Here is a 21,002-nt window from a genome sequence, read left to right on the forward strand (position 1 = left end):
ATGGACGTGGGGCACTGCCCCGGTAGACTCTTTACAATATATTTGGTTCCCCCTTCTCCCTCAGCCCTAGATCCCTTCTGGGGGCTGGCGAGCAACCGTGGAGAAGCAGGAGCCCACGCAGCGAGCAGAGGCTGTGACTGCGCACGGAGCTGTTGCTTTGATACTTGCCCGCTGCACTCGGGACTCTCCATTTTACGCTCTTCCCCTGGGCGTCGTACTTGGCAGGTGGGGGAGATCTCCAGAGCGCCAAGCTCCCCGCAGTTCCTCCCCTGCACCGCGGCGCCCCCTCAAGCTTCGCGCCCTCGGCACGTGAAGGGCGGGGGGCAACCCCTTATAGGCGGCAGCGGCTGCGCCCTCGCCCCAGCGGCCCCTCGCCCTGCGCCGCTGCCCAGCGCTGCGCTCCAGCTCCCGCAGCGGCTCATCCCGGCTGCCGGCCCCCGCGCGACGCATGGGGCCCCCGCGCCTGGCGCTCGTGCTGCTGCTGCTGCTCCAGAGCGGTGAGTGGAGAGGCTGCGGCGCCGACCCCTGCCCGGGGCTGCTTTGCCTGGACCCAGTTGCACCCCCGTTGCCTCCTTTGCCAGACCCAAGTGGGGTAAGGGGCGGTTCCCCGGGGCTGAGAGGGAAGCCGGGGTGGAAAGCGAGTGAGAAATCCCGTCCATCCACACACAGCGCCACGGGCTCTTCGGACATCGCCCCAAACCAAAGTGGGTGCGCGGGGTATTCCTGTGCCGCCTCATTCCTTGGGGTACCGGCCTGCGCCCTTTGCTGCGCGGTTATATTCGCTGTGTGTTAATCTGGGCCAGGATGCGTTGCCTGTTGGGATTAGTTAGCGGATGGGAGGGAAAACCGCGGTAATTGTGCTACTTCCAAAAAGTAACCCCGGCGGAGAGGGATAAAACATTTGGGCAACGTAACAGCCACATGAGAAATTGAGAGTCCAGGTGATACACACGCATTCAGATCAACAACTTCATAGGAAATATTTGTAATGCCTGACAGAGCTTTCAGTTTCTTGACTTGTGGGTGGCTGTAACCTTAATAGTGGCAATATGAAGTAGGTTTTGCATTTGTAAAGGACTATAAAAAAATCTGTGCTTTAGCTTGCCAGTCCCAGCAAAGTAATATATGCTTTGCAAGTCTCCATATTTATCCATAACTCAGATGGCCACTAAAAATACTCAGACTGCAAAGTCAAAACACTCAGCCCCCTTCTGATATAGTGTTTTAATTAAATTATTTTTGATAGACCCCTTCCTATGTTTATTGTCCAAAAGCAACTGTACTGACTTATTGAGCAGTTACAGAGCAAATAAAAAGCATACTCCTTTATTTATTGACCATTATTCAAGCCCTGCTCTAACAACTCTTATTTTCTTTTGTCCTGGGGTTTTCTGTGTTGTTCTTTAATATAGCAACAGTGTTTTACAAACATTATTTTTACCAGACTTCATGAGGTGAGTGTCTTCTCCTCCTTTCACACATGGGGAGTGGAGCTAGAAAAAGGATCCATGGGTTTACATGCCACACTTCGAGATATTTCCAGGGTAGGTAGCATTACATAAGCATTTCTGTTCATAGCACAGTTGCCATTAACTTTAGTTGCAACTGACTGCTCAGCACTTCTGCAAAGAGGACCAAGGGTATCAAGTTGGGCACCCATAAAATAAGGAACAATTGATGACAACCTATAAGAAGTTTCACTTAAGTCCCGAGCCTAGGAACTCCGTGACAGGAGGGATAAAATCCAGTTTTCCAGGAAAACAGCTGCCAGAACTATTAGTTTTCCTAAAGGCTGGAGTTGGTAATATAGAGTCACAATGGAAGAGATTGTGTGTAGGATCCATTTGTTGCAGAAGCTGGAAGGTATGTAGTCAATCAGCAGGAAGAAAAAGACTAAGTACATGATCACATGTCCTGCAAATGTACTATAGGGCTCAGTGAAGGTTCTTCTAGGCTCCATGTTCCAATCTGCCTTCCCAACACTCATCTCTAAGTCTGACTCTTGTCCCCTCTGCATTCAGATCGCTTCCTCAGGACATCTCGTTTTTAAAGTTACAGACTAACATGGCTGAAAATTAAAGTCTGCCTGCTCCAGAAGTCCCAGGCTAGAGGGACTTCTATCACTACAGCAAGAGCACGTGCACAATCTGGTCAGTACAAGGAGCTGTGAAGCTTGAGCATGCATGGAATCTCAAAAAAAGTAGAACTGCTAAAAGGCTACAGCGTGTTTACTGGACATGTGCAAACAGATTTGTTAGCAGAGTGTAAAGTGGCCAATTTGGAGATTTTGATAGGAAGGTAAAAAGGCACATTCCTGACACAAAGGCCATCTCCTTCAAATTACAAAATCCCTGCTCTAATTTAAGGGGATCTCAGAGATTTTAATTAGAATTTTAAGAAAACATTTTCCTGTAGCCTTGATCTCTGAAGTGGCTCAACTGTTGTGGCTCAAACGTTTAAAATCAACGTGTGAATCCAACACTGAATATGGAAAATTTCAGCCAAAAGGGTTAAAATTTGGCAAAAGTTCTAAGCAGTTGAAAATAGGGTCTTAGAATAGGAAGTGTCAAGCACCCTTAGTAACAGGTAGTGGGGTTACTGTAATTTCTTTAATCGTGCATCACAAATTTTATGAAGTTAAAGCTCGGTATAAAAATTATTTCCTGTAGCAGATGAAGCCTTCTGGTTCAATGGATGAACTTATTGTCACCACCTCCTCCTCACACTGCAGAGGGACACAGACCATCTGCAGCAGCATCTTCTGCCCCAGCACAACCCTAACTGCAGCATGATGCTGAGAGGAGGCCAGAGAGAGAGGCAGGACTGCCTTTCACTCTGCAGCAGCAATTCCTACCTTTTGGGTCTGGGGCTGGCTCCCCTTGCTCGGCATTGCAACTGGCACACTGGTTTTCACACTACTCAGGTTTGGAAGTTTTCCAGTGCACTAGTCAATCAAATAGATGAATTACCGTGTATAAAGAAGAGGTAAAAACCAAGTTAGGCAGGCTAAAACTGATAGTTACAGTTCCTTGCCTTGTGTGTCGGTCTCTTCTGTTATAGAAAAAAACAAAGGGTCTGGTAGCACTTTATAGACTAACAAAACATGTAAATGGTATCATGAGCTTTTGTGGGTACAGCCCACTTCTTCAGATGACCAGAGTTATGAGTAGGGGATATGAAAACTTGAAATAAAGAGAGAGGAGAGAAAAAGGAAGGGGGTGTGTAAGACAGGGCATCATTAAGTATCTGGAGAATGGGTACTTAAACCTAAGCAGATCAAAGTAAATAGATAAATGCTAAGACAAGAAGGATACCACTCACAGAGCTGTTACGTATTCTGCCAGTCAAACTCTATTTCAGTCTCTTCATCTAAGGGTCATGTATAGTTTTCCTTTGAAGTCTAAGTATGGCTACTATTACTTTAGTCATTAGGAGTGATAAATTGGCATAGATGATAGATTGGCTTTATATTCCATTGTATCTTCTCCACTGCTTAACCACATTTCATTTCATAACGAAGAGGACTCTACTCCAGTGAGCTCTTGTTACTTACAAACTCGACAGACCACTCAGATATAATGACAAGATCTAGATGTACTGTAGTAGTCTGTTTTTGAAACAATAATAAGTGGGACCAGCCAGCCAGCCTGGTGGGATCATTGCCCTTCCCAAAGGCTGGGAGGGGCCAACCTTGTATCCTCCAAGGAATTTCCACCACAAATTTCACTTTAATTAAAGGACACAAATCATCTGTGAAATCTTTACTATGTAGTCAGACAAAAATCATGTGTCATCTTACACTGAACTAATTCACACTTTCTATAACTGTAGGTGCTATATGAGATAGATTATGCAAGAGCTTTTCAGAGTGCATGACACCATTGTAGTAACACAGCAAATTACACTGAGCTAAACATACAATTATGATCATAAGAAGAGTTATAAATCCGTGAAGGAAACACTCCTGGCCCCACATCCAGCCCTGTTCCTCCTCTGCAACTGATTACTGCAAAGGAGTTGCCACCACAGCCTGGAATAGGCATGGCATTCAGGTGCTGGCCAGGCTCCCTGGCAGCAGGAGTTTCCGGTTCCCACCAAACCTTGTCTAAGCTTTAAAATTAGGAAAGGGTTAAGTAATCTGGATAATAGCCCCTTACCATCTAATTTCATATACTGGGCCTCTTACCCTATATCTAAGCATCTCACAAACATTCAGTTAATGTATCCTCACACTAGGAGAGAACTGAGGCAAAGATGGTATGGGCTCATCCATGAGAACACTTAGTTTGTGCCAGGTGGAGGTGTAAATGTAACCTTGTGCTAGCCTGCCACTTGTATAAACAAGCCTTACGTGCCCAACATCAACCCAGACGTGACCAGAGTCTGTGCAAAACGTTAACACAAGGCCTGCCTTATAGCAACCCTGAGTTTTACTTGCCCAGGCTCATAGCAATATGATAAACACAAGCAATTAAAAAAGAAAACCTCTAATAAAGTAAAAGACAACATCATCAGTTTCAGTAAGCGCATAGCGAACGTTCTCAGAAAGATTATTCAAATACTGAGTGAAGTGTGTTGGCTTTTCTTTAGCCTCTAAAGGTGCTTTGGAAAAAAAACATTCGAGGAATCCAAGAGGAATCCTTGAATTGGCTGGAGCCATCAAATGCAGTACAGGACGCACTCCTTTGGCCTATCTACGCTATGGATGCTACTGTGGTCTCGGAGGGCAAGGCTGGCCTAAGGATAAAGTCGACTGGTAAGAGAACACATTTCTATTTAACCAAAATGTTGGACCTAGCACAAAAAGGATAAGGGAATAAAATAGGCTATAAATCAGGTAAACATGTAGCCTATTTAATGCTAGTGGAGTTTGTAAATGGGTGTAGTGTCTGGCTCAGTGGGCAAGGTATAGTTTCACAGTGCTGAAATTTCAATGCAATGAAATTTTTACATTAGTCTTGGCTTTGAACTCGCCTCAGTGCGCTGTACTTCCTTTACAGGGCGTGTTCACCACTTTGCTACTGTTATTGTTTGGCTGAGTGTCCCAGACTTCATTTTAAAAGCCATTTTCTCTGACAGTTTTAAAGCTCATTCCATTTTGAGTTCTGAATATCAGACAATTTTCCCACAAGGATAAAATGCATCCTTCTTGCCTCTTGTACTGTGAAGAGGTTGAAGGGTATTACTTACTCTTGGGCTGAGACAAAGAACTTGTTCAACTAGACTAAGTCACCAAAAGAAGTATATTTGCAAATTATACGTTTGTGGGTCAGAATGAATTCCACCCTGGGTGTGCATACCCCTTATGCATGCACTTTGAATCTACTTGGAAGGCATATTTTAAGCAGCCTCATTCTGGACTCTTCTGTCACCACAGGGAAATGCTGCAGAAGAAGGGAGCTACATATATGCACCTAGTGCATATATGTGCCACCAAAAGGGGGGGGGGGTGTAGTATAGATGTAACTGCAGCGATTGGGCCCTGTCAGGGTACGTCTACACTGCAGCGCTATTTCCGAATGCTTCTGGTATCCTGAAATAGCATAGCCATGTCTTGACAGTGTGCCCGTTATTTCGAAATAGCTTTAGAAATAAGTCTCACTATTCCAACAGCCCTGTAAACCTCATTCCGTGAGGATTAAGGGACACTTTGAAAGAAAGCAGTATTCTGAAATTTGGCACTGTATAGACAGCACCAAATTTCAAAAAAGCTTATTTTGTCATTAACTCAAAATAAACTACACAATTTGCATAGCTCAAATTGTGTAACTTATTTCTAACTAAGGGTGCAGTGTTGAGACATCCTCACTGAGCAGTTCTTTCAGACACAAAGCTCACTGATAAGAGAATACAGTGCTGACAAAATATGATTGGATCATTTCAGAACACAAATGTACACATGCAGTTAGAACAGAATGTCTAAGATCCACATGAACTACTCTTATTTTCAATTCTGATTAGAATATGAATAAATGCAACAAAAGAATGTTGTCCAAGTACATTTACAGCCAGTTTATTCTCTCATTAAGAATCTAGACTAGATTTAGAAGAATTTATTCAGAGACACTTAGTGTTCTGTAATTGCACAGCCTGTATAATGTCCATTATAATAAACCCTTGGCTAGAATGGACCTTATCCCTAGAGCCCAGCTATAGTGCACATGTGCACGATTTTTGTTCGGTGTCATATGTTAACTCCAAGGGCAAAAATCAAGGAGCATACACACATCCAGGCTGTCTAGACCGTAGAAAAACTCTGCCACGTCCAGGGAACACGTCCACTTTTTCAGAACAGTTTCTGAAAAAGCAGGTGCGTTCTTTCGGCATCCATGTATTTTTTCATTTTGAGGAATAAGGGGTCTTCCAAAAGGAGGAGGTTTTTCCCACATTTGGCCCCTCGTAGATAGGTTCACAATTTGTGTATCTTTTTCTTGAAAAAAAACCCCACATTGCAGACATAGCCCCAGAATCCTTGGGCTGAAGCCTTGCTGCGGAAGGGGACGGGAGTAGACTATCAAAGCTGAAGATTCAGAAGTCACCTGAAATCCTCTTCTGTGAACACTTCCTTACCTTAAGTATCATTATTTAAATTAAGCCAATGCCGTCTTTTAAGGTGACTTGGTTAACTTACTCCAGCAATTTTTCATTCGTTTTGAGTGTCCTTTTGCTATAACAACCCACGGGGTATATAAAAAGGCATGCATTACAATAGGTTTGAGGAAGCAAGTGTACTGAATTATAGGAAAGGGTGCCAACACAAGTATTACAAGCCCATATTAATATTATATGAGAAAAATCCATCTTTGCCTTGCTGTCAGGTGCTGCTTTAAGCATGACTGCTGCTACAGTAAGGCAGAGCAAGCAGGCTGTCAGCCCAAGATGGAGAGCTACAACTGGGAATGTGAAGATAATGCTGCTGTGTGTGGTAAGTAATGAATCCGCTCTATTCCCTTTCTGGTGCATGTTCATACAAGACCACCACAATGCTAGTCTACCACTTGTAACATCCATTCTTCGTCCCCCCTTCCTTTGCTTTTTGAACCTTCCTCCTTTGCACCATTTATATTAACACCCCATATGCTCCTAAACTGGTTCATCTCTAAAGTTTTAGTTTCAGTGAACCTCAAAATAATCATAGCTTTAAAGAGAAAGATCACATGCAGATGAGTTTTCTGAGAAGACACACATATCCAGTCTTACATATAGCAATACAAGAATTTTAGGAAGTTAACACCAACTACATACAATTTTCATTCTGTCAGGTTACTAGAGCCACGCTATGGTACACTACCATTGTCACAAATGCAATCTTCCTCAAGCTGGCCACTGCCACTAATAGACAAAAAAAAATTTTTCATATGCATCTTAAAACTTATATAGCAAGAAATGCTTCTCCACTTCTGACTACTCAAAGTGGACATTAGCACATCTGTCACCAGTAGGTTTCTTACTAGCATTTAGCCAATAGGAAAGGCACACTTTGAATATCCTTTGTTTTGTCCAGGTGCATTTGAGAATTAGTTGAGTCTAGCATATCTAAAAATGCATTTAATGCTGCATTGGGAGATAGGTCTAGATCAGTGGTAGGCAATCTGTGGCTTATGGACCCACTGGCTATCCCCCATGTCTCGTACTGAGGTACCGGAGCCCTGCAGTTCCTGCTCTTCTCTCCTACCACATTTAGAGAAGCCATAAATTGCCTGGTTCATGCTCCATCCCTGCTCTTGTTCCTCCCTCCCAGAGCTGGAATGCCACTAATCAGCTGTTAGTGGGGCTCCTGCTCTGGTACCTTAGTTTGTGAAAAGGTCACGGGGCTGCAGGTTGAACCCAGTAGGCTGCAGGCTGCTGTGACTCACTGTGGTGAGGGGAGGATACGAGGGGGGCGGTCATTCCTGTGTCCAGTTTTGGTTGCCCATTTCTTGTCTAGATTATGACAACAGGTCATATTTAAGACAAGATATTTTAAAGTTAAGGGATTAATGTTTGATCAATTGTAGGTGTCCATGCACTGATCACTTTTAAAAATGTGCTACCATGTTCAACATTTTTTTAAACCATTTTAAAAAAATGTGAGCTGTTTTCCTACTCTAGTCAAAAGGCAGGCTGTGAGTAATAGCCAGAACAAGTTAATTGCTGACCATTGAGCTGTGTTAGTGGGAATCCATGTTAAAAGTAAGGTGGGTGGCATGCTCAAGAGGAAACCGTTTCCAGCAGGTGAGGGAAAGAGTGCTGTTCTATATTCTTTTTTAAGATCTTGTCTGTCCTACAGATAGATCAAAGCAGGTTACAACATGGCCATGTTTCAAGTACAGTTACATTTCATACCAGGACTAGATGTTCACCATGGTCCACAAGACTATGCTGTTATTGTGCTAACATGGGAGTGATTCAATTACAATTTAAGATCCAGTTTAGGCTTCTCAATTCAATTTTAACAGGGTCAGAAGCTGCCTGATTTAAGTGGGTTCTCCAAGACACTTGTTACTCACAAGTCACTGTATACTACACTTTATTTCCAGATTTGGAGGAAATATAAATACCTTGTTACTGAAACACGATTATTAAAAATTACACAAACAAAAGCTAAGTGAAAGACATAGGAAAATAAGTTTTTGTACGGTTAATTTGCACCTCACACACAATATTCTGTGGTCTATTTAGTAAGTAGTCGTATAAATGGATGAGCTAATAAGACTTCTACAGTAACACCTTTACAACTCAATTTTATAGTATAAATCACGTTAATACCATTTTAAAGGATGCAATATTAACAGCCACTTCTCACAGCTCTGACCAGAACAGAAAAAGAACAATTACCATTACTCCTGTCTGAAGAGGAGCTAAACTAATAAAATCCTTCCGTTTTGTAAGCATAAGAGGATTAAAGATGGACTCTTCACTGAGATGTTTGCTCTTTCCAACTCAGTTAGCAAAAATATTTTTTCAGCTAACGTAAGTTCTGCACTTGAGATTGCTCACAAATCCCCTCTCCTTCCACTCTCTCCATCTGCTGGAAGTTGATATTTCTCTATATTAAGTCTAGCCTAGAGAATTCTAGTTTAGTATAGTACGTATTTTGAAACTTTGAACAGTAGAGGAGAAAAAGCATTGTTGGGTAAAGTAAAAGGCTGGCTTTGGATTAAGACATTACAATTTATAAGGAATCAACATTCTGGACAGTTTTCTGACTACTACATTTACTGCTTACTGTTATCCTTTGACCTCTAATTACTTTAGGAACCATTTGTACTTGGTTTTCGTTTTCTTTTTCTTTTACAGATTCACTAGAAGACAAATGCCAAAAAATAGTGTGTGAATGTGACCGTAAAGCTTCCAAGTGTTTGGCTAAAGCCCCTTACCAGCCAAGATACATTTTCTGGCCAGATTTTTTATGTGGTGAGAGTCATCCACAGTGTAAGTTTTAATGAGACAGGGCAATACTACACTAATAGCTGTAAAGAACTATTTTAATTTTAAAAGAGTTTTTATTATAGCAGATTTTTTCCAACAATGTGTGTATGCCTAGTTTTCATAATGCATACTCTAAAAACAAGTTTAGTGGTTCTAAGCAGCTAGTACACTGTAGCAGTTTTCATGGACTGACTATAAAGAATGATTTTATCAAACCTCTTATGGTCTGTGAACCTTTATCATAAGTAGCAATAGTACATTAACTCTGGAAAAAGCCTCTAAAACATCAGATTTCACCATGTTTACTGCAAACCGCTCATTTTCTTGTATCAGCCAAATGCAGAACAGCACGTATGGATGGAGTGAAAACCTCTATTTTAAAACTTAATTTGAAATCTGAAGTTAGTGTTATTAGCCTTAGCCAAGGGAAAGGTAACTGTCAGATTAAAGGACTTTTACCTTCTCTTATTAGTAAGACTTTGACCAATAGTAGTTTACTATTCACAAATAAGTTTGTGAATTTCACTCTTAAATTGTTTAACATCACTGTCTTGAGTCACTTGCACACTTAGGCCTGTATTTATGATAATGTCTCTATTTAAATGCTTCAGTAAGGCACTGACAGTTAAGATGTTCAAGAGGACCATGATTTGACCCCTACTTGAGTGGAAATCCTAGGGACATCAGGGAAAAGAAATCCTACCTGCTCCCCCCTCTTTCCAGAAATAGAGCAGCAACATGGATCAGTGACCATTAGTGTGGCCTCTGGGCTGCAGTAACTCCCTGGTTGCATGATGCAGCCTTACTCCACAGCAGATGTGATGAGTCAGTCACTGGGACCCATCTCTCTACCCGTAAGTATGTTCAATCAGATGATGTCTGCAAAGACCCACAGCACCATAACATGGATTTCCACTTGTGTCTCCTCCTTTACACAAAGAAGGGTCCAGACTCAATGGCTACATCTACATTGGCAAGATTTTGCGCAAATACTCTTTAACGCAAGAGTTTTTGCATTAGAGTATTTGCGCAAGAGAGCGTCTACACTGGCATGTGCCTTTGCGCAAAAGATGTGCTTTTGCGGAAGAGCATCCGTGCCATTGTAGACACTCTCTTGCGCAAGAAAGCTTTGATGGCCATTTTAACCATAGGGCCTGTCTACACTGGCCTCTTGCGCAAGAACAGTTGCGCAAGAGGGCTTATTCCTGAGCGGGAGCATCATAGTTCCTGCACAAGAAGCCCTGACTTCACACATTAGAACGTTAGTGTTCTTGCACAAGAACTCCCCACCGGTGTAGACAGGCAGCAAGTTTTTGCACAAATGCACATGCTTTTGCGCAAAATCATGCCAATGTAGACACAGCCAATATGTAGGGAGCAGGCATATCCCCATGAGTATACACTACAATATTCAGAAGAGCGGTTTTGCTTTACTGGGATACAAAGGTGTGGCACTGTTAGCAAGGAAAATTCAAGCTTTTGGCCTCTTCTTCAGAAATGCTTCAAATTAATGAGTACTGTACAATAAATTTTAACTAATTGTGAACATCCACATTATCTGAAAAATAATATGTCCATTGTAATCCATCTAATTTTAAGCCAGAAGAGTCACTAAAATGTATTAATTACAGTACAAGGTAAAAGGTCAAGAGCTTTGATTTAAATTTAAAACAATTTAAAGTTAAAATGGATTCTTTAAAAGACAAACATTTAGAAAAAAAATCTTTATTTTTTTTAAAAAAAGAGTTCATATGCAAATCTAGACTCCATTAATAGTATGATACAAACTCAAGATGACGAGGCTTACAAGTACAAGGATTTAAAACAAAAGTTAACCTTTTGTTTACTCAGACATCACAAACAAAATGGCAACATGGTTATTTTTATACAAAATCACTTTCATTCAGTATTTACAGATTCAGGTCTTGCTACACACATCAGACTACAATAGGGAATTACAGTATCAGGTCCCTTCACCAAATTAATACTTTGAGAGGTATCTGAATTCATTTATGAAATTAGCAAATAAAGATTGATTTAGGAAAGGAAGCATTAAATCAGCTCTTACTGATAAAAATTAACAGACCCCAATAAAGGCTTTAAGACTTTCCTATCATATTTGCCAATTATAAAAGGTGTGGGATACAACGTAAACTAGGTGTTATACAGTTGGAATAAATGGAATTTTAAACATGAGCTCTACTGGCCAACGTATGGTTTGACTGTAGCATCCTAGCATGTCAAGATGAGTGAAAAAGCCTCAAATATTTTCAGTATCAAACCAACTGAAGACACTGTCCAAAAGCTCCCTCAGGCAAGTTTTGAACAACATACAAATGTCCGGAAACATTACAAAATAGCACCACACTCAGTTTTGATTGTTTAGAAGATATTGAATGTAGAGGCCCTAACAACTTGGCATTCATCAGATTTCACAGAATACTATTATAGTCAGATTGTTGTTGTTACCCAAAAACTGAACAGCATGATTATAGCAACTTCACAAGACTCCTTCAAGAAAACTGTATCCTCCTTATCTATGGCAATACTACATAAAATAAAGCCAAGCTTTGGGGTTATGGTACTTGCTGCTTCAAAATGGACTCACCTCAAGGCAATTTTTTAATCACCACAAAGGAAGCAATCAAAGAAAGCAATGTTGTCTTACCGGATGTCTGACTTCAAACATTTGGACAGCATAGATATTCAATTCTTAGGAGAAGGCTGAATAGCAATCACAGCACTTGTGTTTCCAGACGTCTTACTTCTTTTACCACAAGATCAATATTTATAATTGGGTTAAAGTACAAACCCCAATAAAACAAACAGTTACAGACAAATTGAGGAATAATGGGCCAAAAGATAGCAACAAAAAGACCCTGGGTTGACACTTTCCAGAAATGGCTCCACATTCTCTGAGGAATAGTCCTGAGAAAAGAGAGCAAGACAATCATTTTTTCACAAGGAAGTATTCTAGAGACTTTGCTAGTTAAAAAAAAAAAAAAATACCCCCCATGAGTGGTAGTTACAATAGTCATTCAATCTGTGAGATTCCACTTACTCTACTGCATTCTCACCAATCGCATCCTATGATTCCAACAGACCCTTGCCAGCGGAGCTCCTATTCTGGCATACTCAGAATTGAAATGCAAGTTGAATTTAATAATTTGTCACAAGATAATTGCTTGAATGAAAAAAAAATATGTACAGGCAGTCCCCGACTTATGTCGGATCCGCACTTACGAACGGAGCTTTCTCGCCCCGGAAGTCGGGGCGAGAAAGCCCCGTTTGTAAGCTGCTCCGGTGCCCCTGGTCTGCTGGAGACCGTCTCCAGCAGACCACAGGCACCCTGACTGAAGCCGCAGCCGCGGGGGTCCCGCGCCTCAGAGGCTTTGCCAGAGCAAAGCCTCAGAGGCGCGGCACCCCGCTGCCGCTGCGGCTCTGCTCCCCGTGTCCCTGGTCTGCTGGGGGGGGGGGGGGGGACGCAGCTAGTGTGCTCCCCCCCCCCCAGCAGACCAGGCTTTTGTTTTGGACTCTGGGGCAGAGCAGCTGGGGCGCTGCCGATTGGTCCTGCAGCGCCCGTGGGCACTACTGGACCAACCCGGCAGCACCCCATCTGCTCTGCCCCAGACGTCCTGATTCAGCCGCTGCTGGTCAGTTTCAGCAGCGGCTGAATCAGGATGTCTGGGGCAGAGCAGATGGGGTGCTGCTGGGTTGGTCCAGTAGCACCCCAGCTGCTCTGCCCCAGGCGTCCCCAAGTCAGCTTCTGCTGAAACTGACCAGCGCTGACTACAGGAAGCCCCAGGCAGAGTTGCTCTGCCCTGGGCTTCCTGGAATCAGCTGCTGATCAGTTTCAGCAGCAGCTGACTTGGGGACGCCTGGGGTTCTTAAGTTGATTCTGTATGTAAGTCAGAACTGGCGGTCAGTTTCAGCAGTGTCTGAATCTGGACGCCAGTTCCGACTTACATACAGATTCAACTTAAGAACAAACCTACAGTCCCTATCTTGTACGTAACCCGGGGACTGCCTGTAGATGATTCTCCACAAAGTCTAGTCTGCCCTCCAGTAGCAGAAAGGTAACAAAATATATTACACACACTCACTCACTCTCTTTTGCCCTTCCCTTCCAAGCACAGCATGGAAGCAGAAGTTAAAAATTGCTTGTTTCAATTCTAATAAACCAATAGTGATGTCATTCATTTTCAAAGAAACTGAATAGTGCTTGATAATTAGTAATTGTTCATACTTCTCTATATTTGAAACAGGTATTGAACTTAAATGAAGCCTTAATAAAAAACAGTAATCTAAAATTAAGAAAAATAGCAATTTGTTGTAAACATCTTCCAAGAACTACAGTACTAACTGAATTTAAGACAATTAGATGACCTTATTTACACAGGATTAGCAGCATATTCCATACACCAAGACTGCATAAAAGACACTTAAAGTTTTTGTCCTGGCTACACAGACATCTTCAACAGTAACCATAAAAAAATTAAATAAGTTGAGTGAGACTTACTTTAATTCTCTTCTTGACCAGAGCCTCCAAAAGGAGAAGAACTCCAGAACAGAAAGCAGCATGGCATTAACAATTATAAATCGTGATGTCCAGTAGTGTATCTCCAACCAATCCCAAGCAAATTCAGCTATTAGCTGATATGGCAAAAATGAGTACTTAACAATGAATTCTCTCCACTGTTTCCAAGTAGGATCTTTAAGTTCCTAAGGCGGAAAAAATTTTAAAAAATTGATGGCCACGTTAATTACACACTAGTTTAGTTTACCCTTCATTGCTTTATGGCTTTCCCTTCATTAAAGGAAAAATCTTCACTAATGTTACACTAGGTAGTTAAACTAAAACTAAAGTTTCCATCACACACATTTTTAATTAAGGATGCAAATAAGCAAGCATATTCTACAAACAAAGTACCAAATGAACGGGATTCCTGTTAGTGAACAATAATCACCAAAGTGTTTTAGAAATTAAAAAAAAAATAGGCTTCGTTGTATTAGAATTCATGATTGAGTACATATATCACCAATTAGAGTGGAAAAAAAAGCCAAAAACAATCTTATAGAAGACAGTGATTTCTGGATTTTTTTTTTATAAAGATGGACATTTTTAAATCCAGAAATGCCATACAAGATGTGACAAATGATCCATCTTTTCCATTGTCCAGTTTCCACTATCAGCCAACAATTGGTCTGTGTCTACACTGGTGCGATCTTGTGCAAAAGCGGCCGCTCTTGCACAAAAACTTGCTGCCTGTTTACACTGGCTGAGTGTTCTTGTGCAAGTAAACTGACGTTCTAATGTATGAAATCAGGGCTTCTTGCGCCAGAACTCTGATGCTCCCGCTCAGGAATAAGCCCTTTTGCGCAACTGTTCTTGCGCAAAAGGCCAGTGTAGACAGGCAACATGAATTTCTTGCAGAGGAAAGCCCTATGGTTAAAATGGCCATCAGAGCTTTCTTGTGCAAGAGAGCATCTACACTGGCCTGGATGGTTTTGCGCAAAAGCACATCTCTTGTGGAAAAGCACATGCCAGTGTAGATGCTCTTTTCTGGAAGAGTTTTTGCACAAGAACTCCTCACGCAAAAACTCTTTTGCGGAAAACGCGCCAGTGTAGACGTAGCCTTGATGTTTCAATGAAAGGAGAAAGAAAGTCTGTGACGGGAAGTTACAAAAGTAAACTTGCCCATAAAGAATTTTCCCATAACTAGTACCAGACATTGATTTATTTCCTGAAACATGAGGGTTTAATATTGCTTAAACATTCTCATTATTCATAACAGTATGAACTCTTAATACAACCCTCAATTTTGCCCCTGTGAGCCTCCTTTGTTTATGCATACTTTATTGGCTGTATTGATTTAGACTTAAGGACCGGCATTGTTTACAATCTTACAGTTTTTCAGAAATTGAAGACAGTTAAAAGTTGCACAGTGACTTGTGCCTTAGCAGAGTTTTGATCACTGTTTCTCTGTGAAATCTATTTTCCATCCATTAACCTTTAGTCCCATATGTTTTCCAATATAGATGCTTACAACTGGGCACAAATAAATATTTAGGGTAATAAAACAAGTGATTTGCAAAGATGAGTACCCATAACTGCAATCCAAATCATTGGGCGCTGTAGGTGCACAGCATCTGTTGAAAAAAGGCATTCTTGGAATGCAAACAGGGCTTTTCCTAAAGAGAGCATCCAGACTACCTTTCGAAAAGTTGTTGCAGTCTAGACACTCTCTTTCGAAAGAGGCTTGTAGTCTAGATGTAGCCTAAGAAGTGGTGGTTGTTGACCCCAGTCTTTCCTATAAATAAAGTGGTTCTAGATAACAAACGTGAAGGCTACAACTCATTCCTCCAGTTCTGATTTTATCCATCTAGTGTGCTAGGTAAACATCCCATGTTTTCAAAGTTAACAGCTATTTGGAAAAATACACAGGAACTGTTAGAAGTGATTTGTTTCAAAGTGCAAGCCAGATGTGTTAAAAGAAGAGAGTATAGTTCACCAATGCATGTATTTAAAAATCAGTTTTGTAATGTAATGAACTCCAATTACAATGATTATGCCAATTCAGACTAGGGATGGTAAAATGTATTTATGTAAACACGTAACTGCTGAAGTTTTCAGCAGTTACAGGTTTACACACGGAGTGGGGGAGGAGGTGGCGGCTCCAAGGGAGCCGGTATGCACAGGGAGCCAAGCTCCCCATCCTCTCAGGTACTGGCTCCCGCCTCCTCCAATGCCGCCATGGGGGCCTGCATATTGCCAAGCACATTAACCCATGAGCTCAGGGTCATCAGTTAATCATGAATAGGGGTACATGTTCACATCACTAATTCAGACTAAAATTTATTTGATAAAAGACAAGTTTATATGTATTTTAAGACCAGTAGAATGTTTTTCATTAAGTTTTAAAAACAGACATTCATTTGAAAAAAAAAAAGACACCCAAAGCACTGAAGCAATTAACAACTGCTTTAAGTTGTGTAACATGTCAAATGCAAAAAAAGTCATATGAAGAGATTATAAAGTATTGCACTTTTAAAATATAATTAGCAATAGATATTTAACTAGACGCTGTGCCTGCATGTATTTTCAGAAGATTTGCTCTTAAATGTCCACATTAACACATGCAGTGCCTTTCCAGTTCTGGGAGAGGAATTACTTGCTATGTCTAGTCTCCTTTAACATTTGTTTGTGTGTAATTAATGATAAAAGAAAAAAACGTTTAGATTGCAAAATCAGGTTGCGGGAGTTGCCCATGCAGCTTCAATTGTTGCCCCCTCAAATGTGATGAAACTGTAATTACCTCACCACCCGCCCTCCCGCATCAGACTGCTATTTTATTGAGTTTGGGGTTTTTTCCAAGTCAACCTGAGCAAAGATGAAGCAGGAAAATTTTTACCTGGATGTTTATAACTGCCAAACTGTAACCAATTAAGAACAAGGAATTATGAAGTGGAAATGCTGAACTGTTATGCTACCTACACCATCTACAATATAAGCTGAAGCTTACTTGTTGTCAAGGAAGGGTTGTTTTTTATTTATTTTTTTTTTAAATAAAAGATTTTACTGTATGTTAAGAATGGTAAGCAATGTGCTATGCATACTTGAGGAGCAAATTTTAAATACAAACACTTCAATTTAAAGAAATTGGCATAATGATAAATAAATATTTTCAACACCTACTAGTAGTTTTGTGACAATAGCTTCATGTTCATCTTCTTGCACAGGACATATTGTGTAGATGAATGGTAAAAATATTTCTGTGTAATCAAACAAGTATAGATACAACATACTGAGTCTTGGAGAGCTCTTTAGTGCATACAGCAGGAACAATGACTTTCCTGGGTTTACTGCCTAAAATGAATCAGAAGATTCAACAACAAGACATATGATGAAAAATATGTATTATACAATCACTGAAAAAATATAAATTTTAGCATTTACAATTGTATCAGTTCTTAATCTTCACATTTTACAATGCTACTTCAAAGCAGAGCAAAGCAGGGAAGTACTTTATGATTTTTTGGGCTTTTGTTGTGCAATATACAACAGTACTTTTACCTATGCATCCATTGCTGGACCAGTAACATGAATCCTGTTTTTCATTCACTTTTCTGGAGATTTTAATTTACATGTTATCCCTAGCATTCTAATCAGACACTTATTGGTCTCAGTATAAAGAATTAAGAGTTTTCATCATAGTTATCTAAATAGTCTTTAGAATACCTATTCCAAGTAACAGGGTTCACTACTTTATAACATTTACCTTGTATTCCCAAAGGTTCTGTGGTGGTTTAACTCCCAATGTTTTCACACGTTCCAGTTCCATAATAATGGCTTTTCTATGGCTACTATTCTCTATATGGTAAGGAGTTTTTGTGAAATCTTCTTCATCTGTTATTGTTAATAGAAGCCTACAAAATAAAGAATTTCAGAAATGTAAATACTGACAGCTTACCATTTTTGTAACAGACACTATTTTAATTCCAACATAATAGCTAGATCCTGAATCACCAAGATAGCACCTTTTTAAATCCTGTCCCATAACTTATGGTTTTAAAACACACAGAAAGCTGCCAAAACCTATTAAATACATTCTATTGTCTTATCATTGAGAAACTTAAATTAAGACTGCCAAATGTGGGGACAAAATGAGTAAAGCATAAATAAACAAATTAAGTCAACACAGCTTGCCTTTTATTCTTCAAACTGTATTCATTCAATCATATTTACCTTACATCACACTATAAGTTAAGCCATGGGACCTTATGTTTTAAATCATGAAAAGGGCTCTGTTCTGTAATTTTAACCAGGTGCACACCAGTGGCTGCTAAGTCGTCCATCCTGAGTTGGAGCATCAAGTTAATAGAAAGAGTGGGGGAGGGGAGAGGAACCTAGGGAAGAGAAAAGACCTCCAAACTGAGGAATACTACAAGATAAATTGGTGAGGAGCAAGCCAGCGTGCAGCAACAGTCAAAAAAGATCACAATGGTAGGAGCCATTAGGGAACGGATAGATCAGAAGACTGAAAATATAATGCCAATATGTAAATCCATGGTAAGCCCACACCTTGAGTACAGTAATCTTCTTTTGAGAGATATTAGAATAAAACCATCAAGAATGTAATTCAAAAAGTTAAGATACTGACTCATCACAGCATGAGAAAGACATAGTATAGAGCAAGGCAAATATAACTGATGTCAGGGTTGTCCAAGATACAATAGCTGAAGATATTAGAATAAAACCATCAAGAATGTAATTCAAAAATTTAAGAGCCCAAAATGAACTATTATTAAAGCAGTGACTCTCAACCTCTCAGGAATCTAATTTATCTTGTGTACTACAAGTTTAAAAATTACTTGCTTACAATATCAGCTATAATCACTGAAACATGACTCAGAGATGCAAATTCTATCCCCAGCACAAAATTCAATGAATAAAGGATGGAGGTGGAGGGGTGTGTGTGAGTGAGAGTATGTGAGAGAGAAAAAGAGAGAGAGATGAAGTAGTGTGTGGTAGGGATGCGAAGGGTCAGCTGCTCTGTGTGGCACTGCTGCTTTGAATGCTGCGGGGAGCATGGCGTCAGGCTCCTTGTGGCATTTCAAAGAAGTGGTGGAGCCGGAGTCAGCAGAGGAGTCCCCAGCTGACCCCAGGCTTTGGCACTTTCACCTTTGAAGTGGAAGTGCCCTATTGACTAATCAAATAGTTGATGCACCGACTATTCAATTAGTCTATCACCTGAACATAACATCCTTAGAGTGAGTATGAGGGCAGTAAACAAACATGCATATCAAGCAATGAACTGCTCAGGAGAGCAATAGCTGGAGTATCTTCCTTGATTCATAATTATAGCTTCTTTAATGCTGAAAGTGAAGAAGCCCCAATGTGTTTTTATTTGTATGATTTTGTGTCACATTATCAGGAAACAATATAATTAACACTTCAGACTAAACAGATTTGTAATTCCCATTGTTTGGCAGACATCTAGTTTCCTTCATGGATACTGAAAATTTTGCAGTATTAACCTTATTTATTTGATTTGTTAATTATCCCTTGTTTTAGTATTTTTTCTTTCATAACACTTAAAAATATAGAAAAGATACGAGGGAGTGGCAACCCACCCTGTTTACTACACTTGCCAACACCCCTCTCTGGGGGTAAGCAGCCCTAGCTTTCACCCTGGCAATCAGGGAGGGCTAGGTCGAAGCATAAGCAGCCCTGGCTTTCCCACCTCTGGCTGCAGTAGGCGGCTGGCAGGATGGGCCGAACCAAGGTCACAGCTGGCCCAACTCTCCTCCAGCTGCTGGGAGGGGGGATTGGGCTAGACCGATGCTGGCCCAGTTCTCTTCCCTCTGGCGGGGAAAGTAAAGGGGGCGCAGCACCCAGCCTTTTCCCTCCTGCTGTGAGGGGGGAGGCCACACAGCTCCAGCCCCCAGCCAGCGAGGGGCATGACTGCGCAGCCCCTCACACCTGGTGATGCCGCACATGTCCTGCGCAATCCCCTTTCCCCCACCCAACCCTCACTAGGTTCTGTGGCTTCTGTGTGCTGCCCCAGCCCTCACAATGCCACACAGCTCCTGTGTGCCCCCATGGCTCCTGCATGTCACCTCCTCCCACCACAACCCCCAAGAGGTCACGTGGCTCCCGTGCCCCCTCCCCACACCTGATTCCATGCAGCTCCTGCACATCCCCCCGCTCCCTCTACTTCAGCTTCCAAAGTCACATGACTCCCACTCACCCCCTCCCCCCACTCCAACCCCCGTGGCTCCCATGCACTCCCCTCTCCCCCCAGCTCCCACTGTCCTCTCCGTCCCCACCCCAGACAGTGGAAGAGCCACGCAGTTCAATTTAAATTTGGGCAGCTGCCTCGGCAGCTGCCAGAGGGATGCTCAGGGGCCCACGGCGTGTGAGGAGGGGTTAGCCTCCAGCCTGTGCAGTGCAGAGCTGATAGGGGATCATGGGGGCGGGGAGAGGGGACAATGTAGGGCAGCCACTCAACCTCTCCCCAGAGGGACGCATGGCATCACCGTCATCCCACAGGAAAATCCTAATACGCCATTCCCCAAGTTACGAACAAGTTATGGACCAACACTGGGTCCATAACTCGGATCCCATAGAGTTACATGGCGACCGCGCTGTTCGTAAGCACGGATTACCGTTCGTAACTCAGATCCGCATTTATGACCGCTTTGGTCATAAGTGCGGATGGTCTTAAGTGGAGGTGGTCGTAAGTCGGGGAGCGGCTGTATAGTATAAGATTTGTTAGTCACTGGTGGTTACCACGGTGACACACATCCGAAGAAGTGTACATGACTCCAATACTGGTGCACAAGACAAAATTTACTACAGTCACGGAAAAATCTAAGAGGGAACACTGGTGAGGAACCTTTCTTGGGTCAGGGGCCGCTGACCCACAGAAAAATTAGTCAAGGACTGCACACAAGTAAGAAGGCTAAACAAAAAACACACCCTCACTTACATATCCCCCGACTGAGAAGCAGAAAGATACCCCCACATTCTTCTCGCACACCAGAGCCTAGGAGGGGCTCAGGCTAGTAGATTGAGTGTGCTCCAGCCC

At 41.8% G+C, this 21,002-nt stretch overlaps 2 protein-coding genes across 5 annotated transcripts in view; one reads left to right on the forward strand and one right to left on the reverse strand.

Moving 5' to 3' along the window:
* PLA2G10 (phospholipase A2 group X) overlaps nt 1-21,002 on the forward strand; it is a 21,660-nt gene continuing 658 nt past the window's right edge. The window contains exons 1-4 of one of the 2 annotated variants that reach the window (XM_075899328.2): nt 1-497; nt 4,591-4,756; nt 6,819-6,925; nt 9,280-9,414. In XM_075899328.2, the coding sequence (XP_075755443.1) occupies nt 449-497; nt 4,591-4,756; nt 6,819-6,925; nt 9,280-9,414 (457 nt within the window). In that variant the 5' untranslated portion in view covers nt 1-448. Of the gene's footprint in view, nt 498-4,590; nt 4,757-6,818; nt 6,926-9,279; nt 9,628-21,002 lie in introns of those variants that run through there. The other variant, XM_025190147.3, reaches the window with a different exon arrangement.
* BFAR (bifunctional apoptosis regulator) overlaps nt 11,121-21,002 on the reverse strand; it is an 18,821-nt gene continuing 8,939 nt past the window's right edge. For all 3 annotated transcript variants that reach the window (XM_014579019.4, XM_006134130.4, XM_025190145.3), the window contains 4 exons: nt 17,691-17,838; nt 17,108-17,278; nt 13,931-14,133; nt 11,121-12,339 (listed from right to left, as the gene is read on the reverse strand). In XM_014579019.4, the coding sequence (XP_014434505.1) occupies nt 12,147-12,339; nt 13,931-14,133; nt 17,108-17,278; nt 17,691-17,838 (715 nt within the window). In that variant the 3' untranslated portion in view covers nt 11,121-12,146. The remainder of the gene's footprint in view (nt 12,340-13,930; nt 14,134-17,107; nt 17,279-17,690; nt 17,839-21,002) is intronic.

Source organism: Pelodiscus sinensis, chromosome 15 (genome assembly GCF_052426305.1).
Source record: "Pelodiscus sinensis isolate ZL-2025 chromosome 15, ASM5242630v1, whole genome shotgun sequence".
Taxonomy (NCBI): Eukaryota; Metazoa; Chordata; order Testudines; family Trionychidae; genus Pelodiscus; species Pelodiscus sinensis.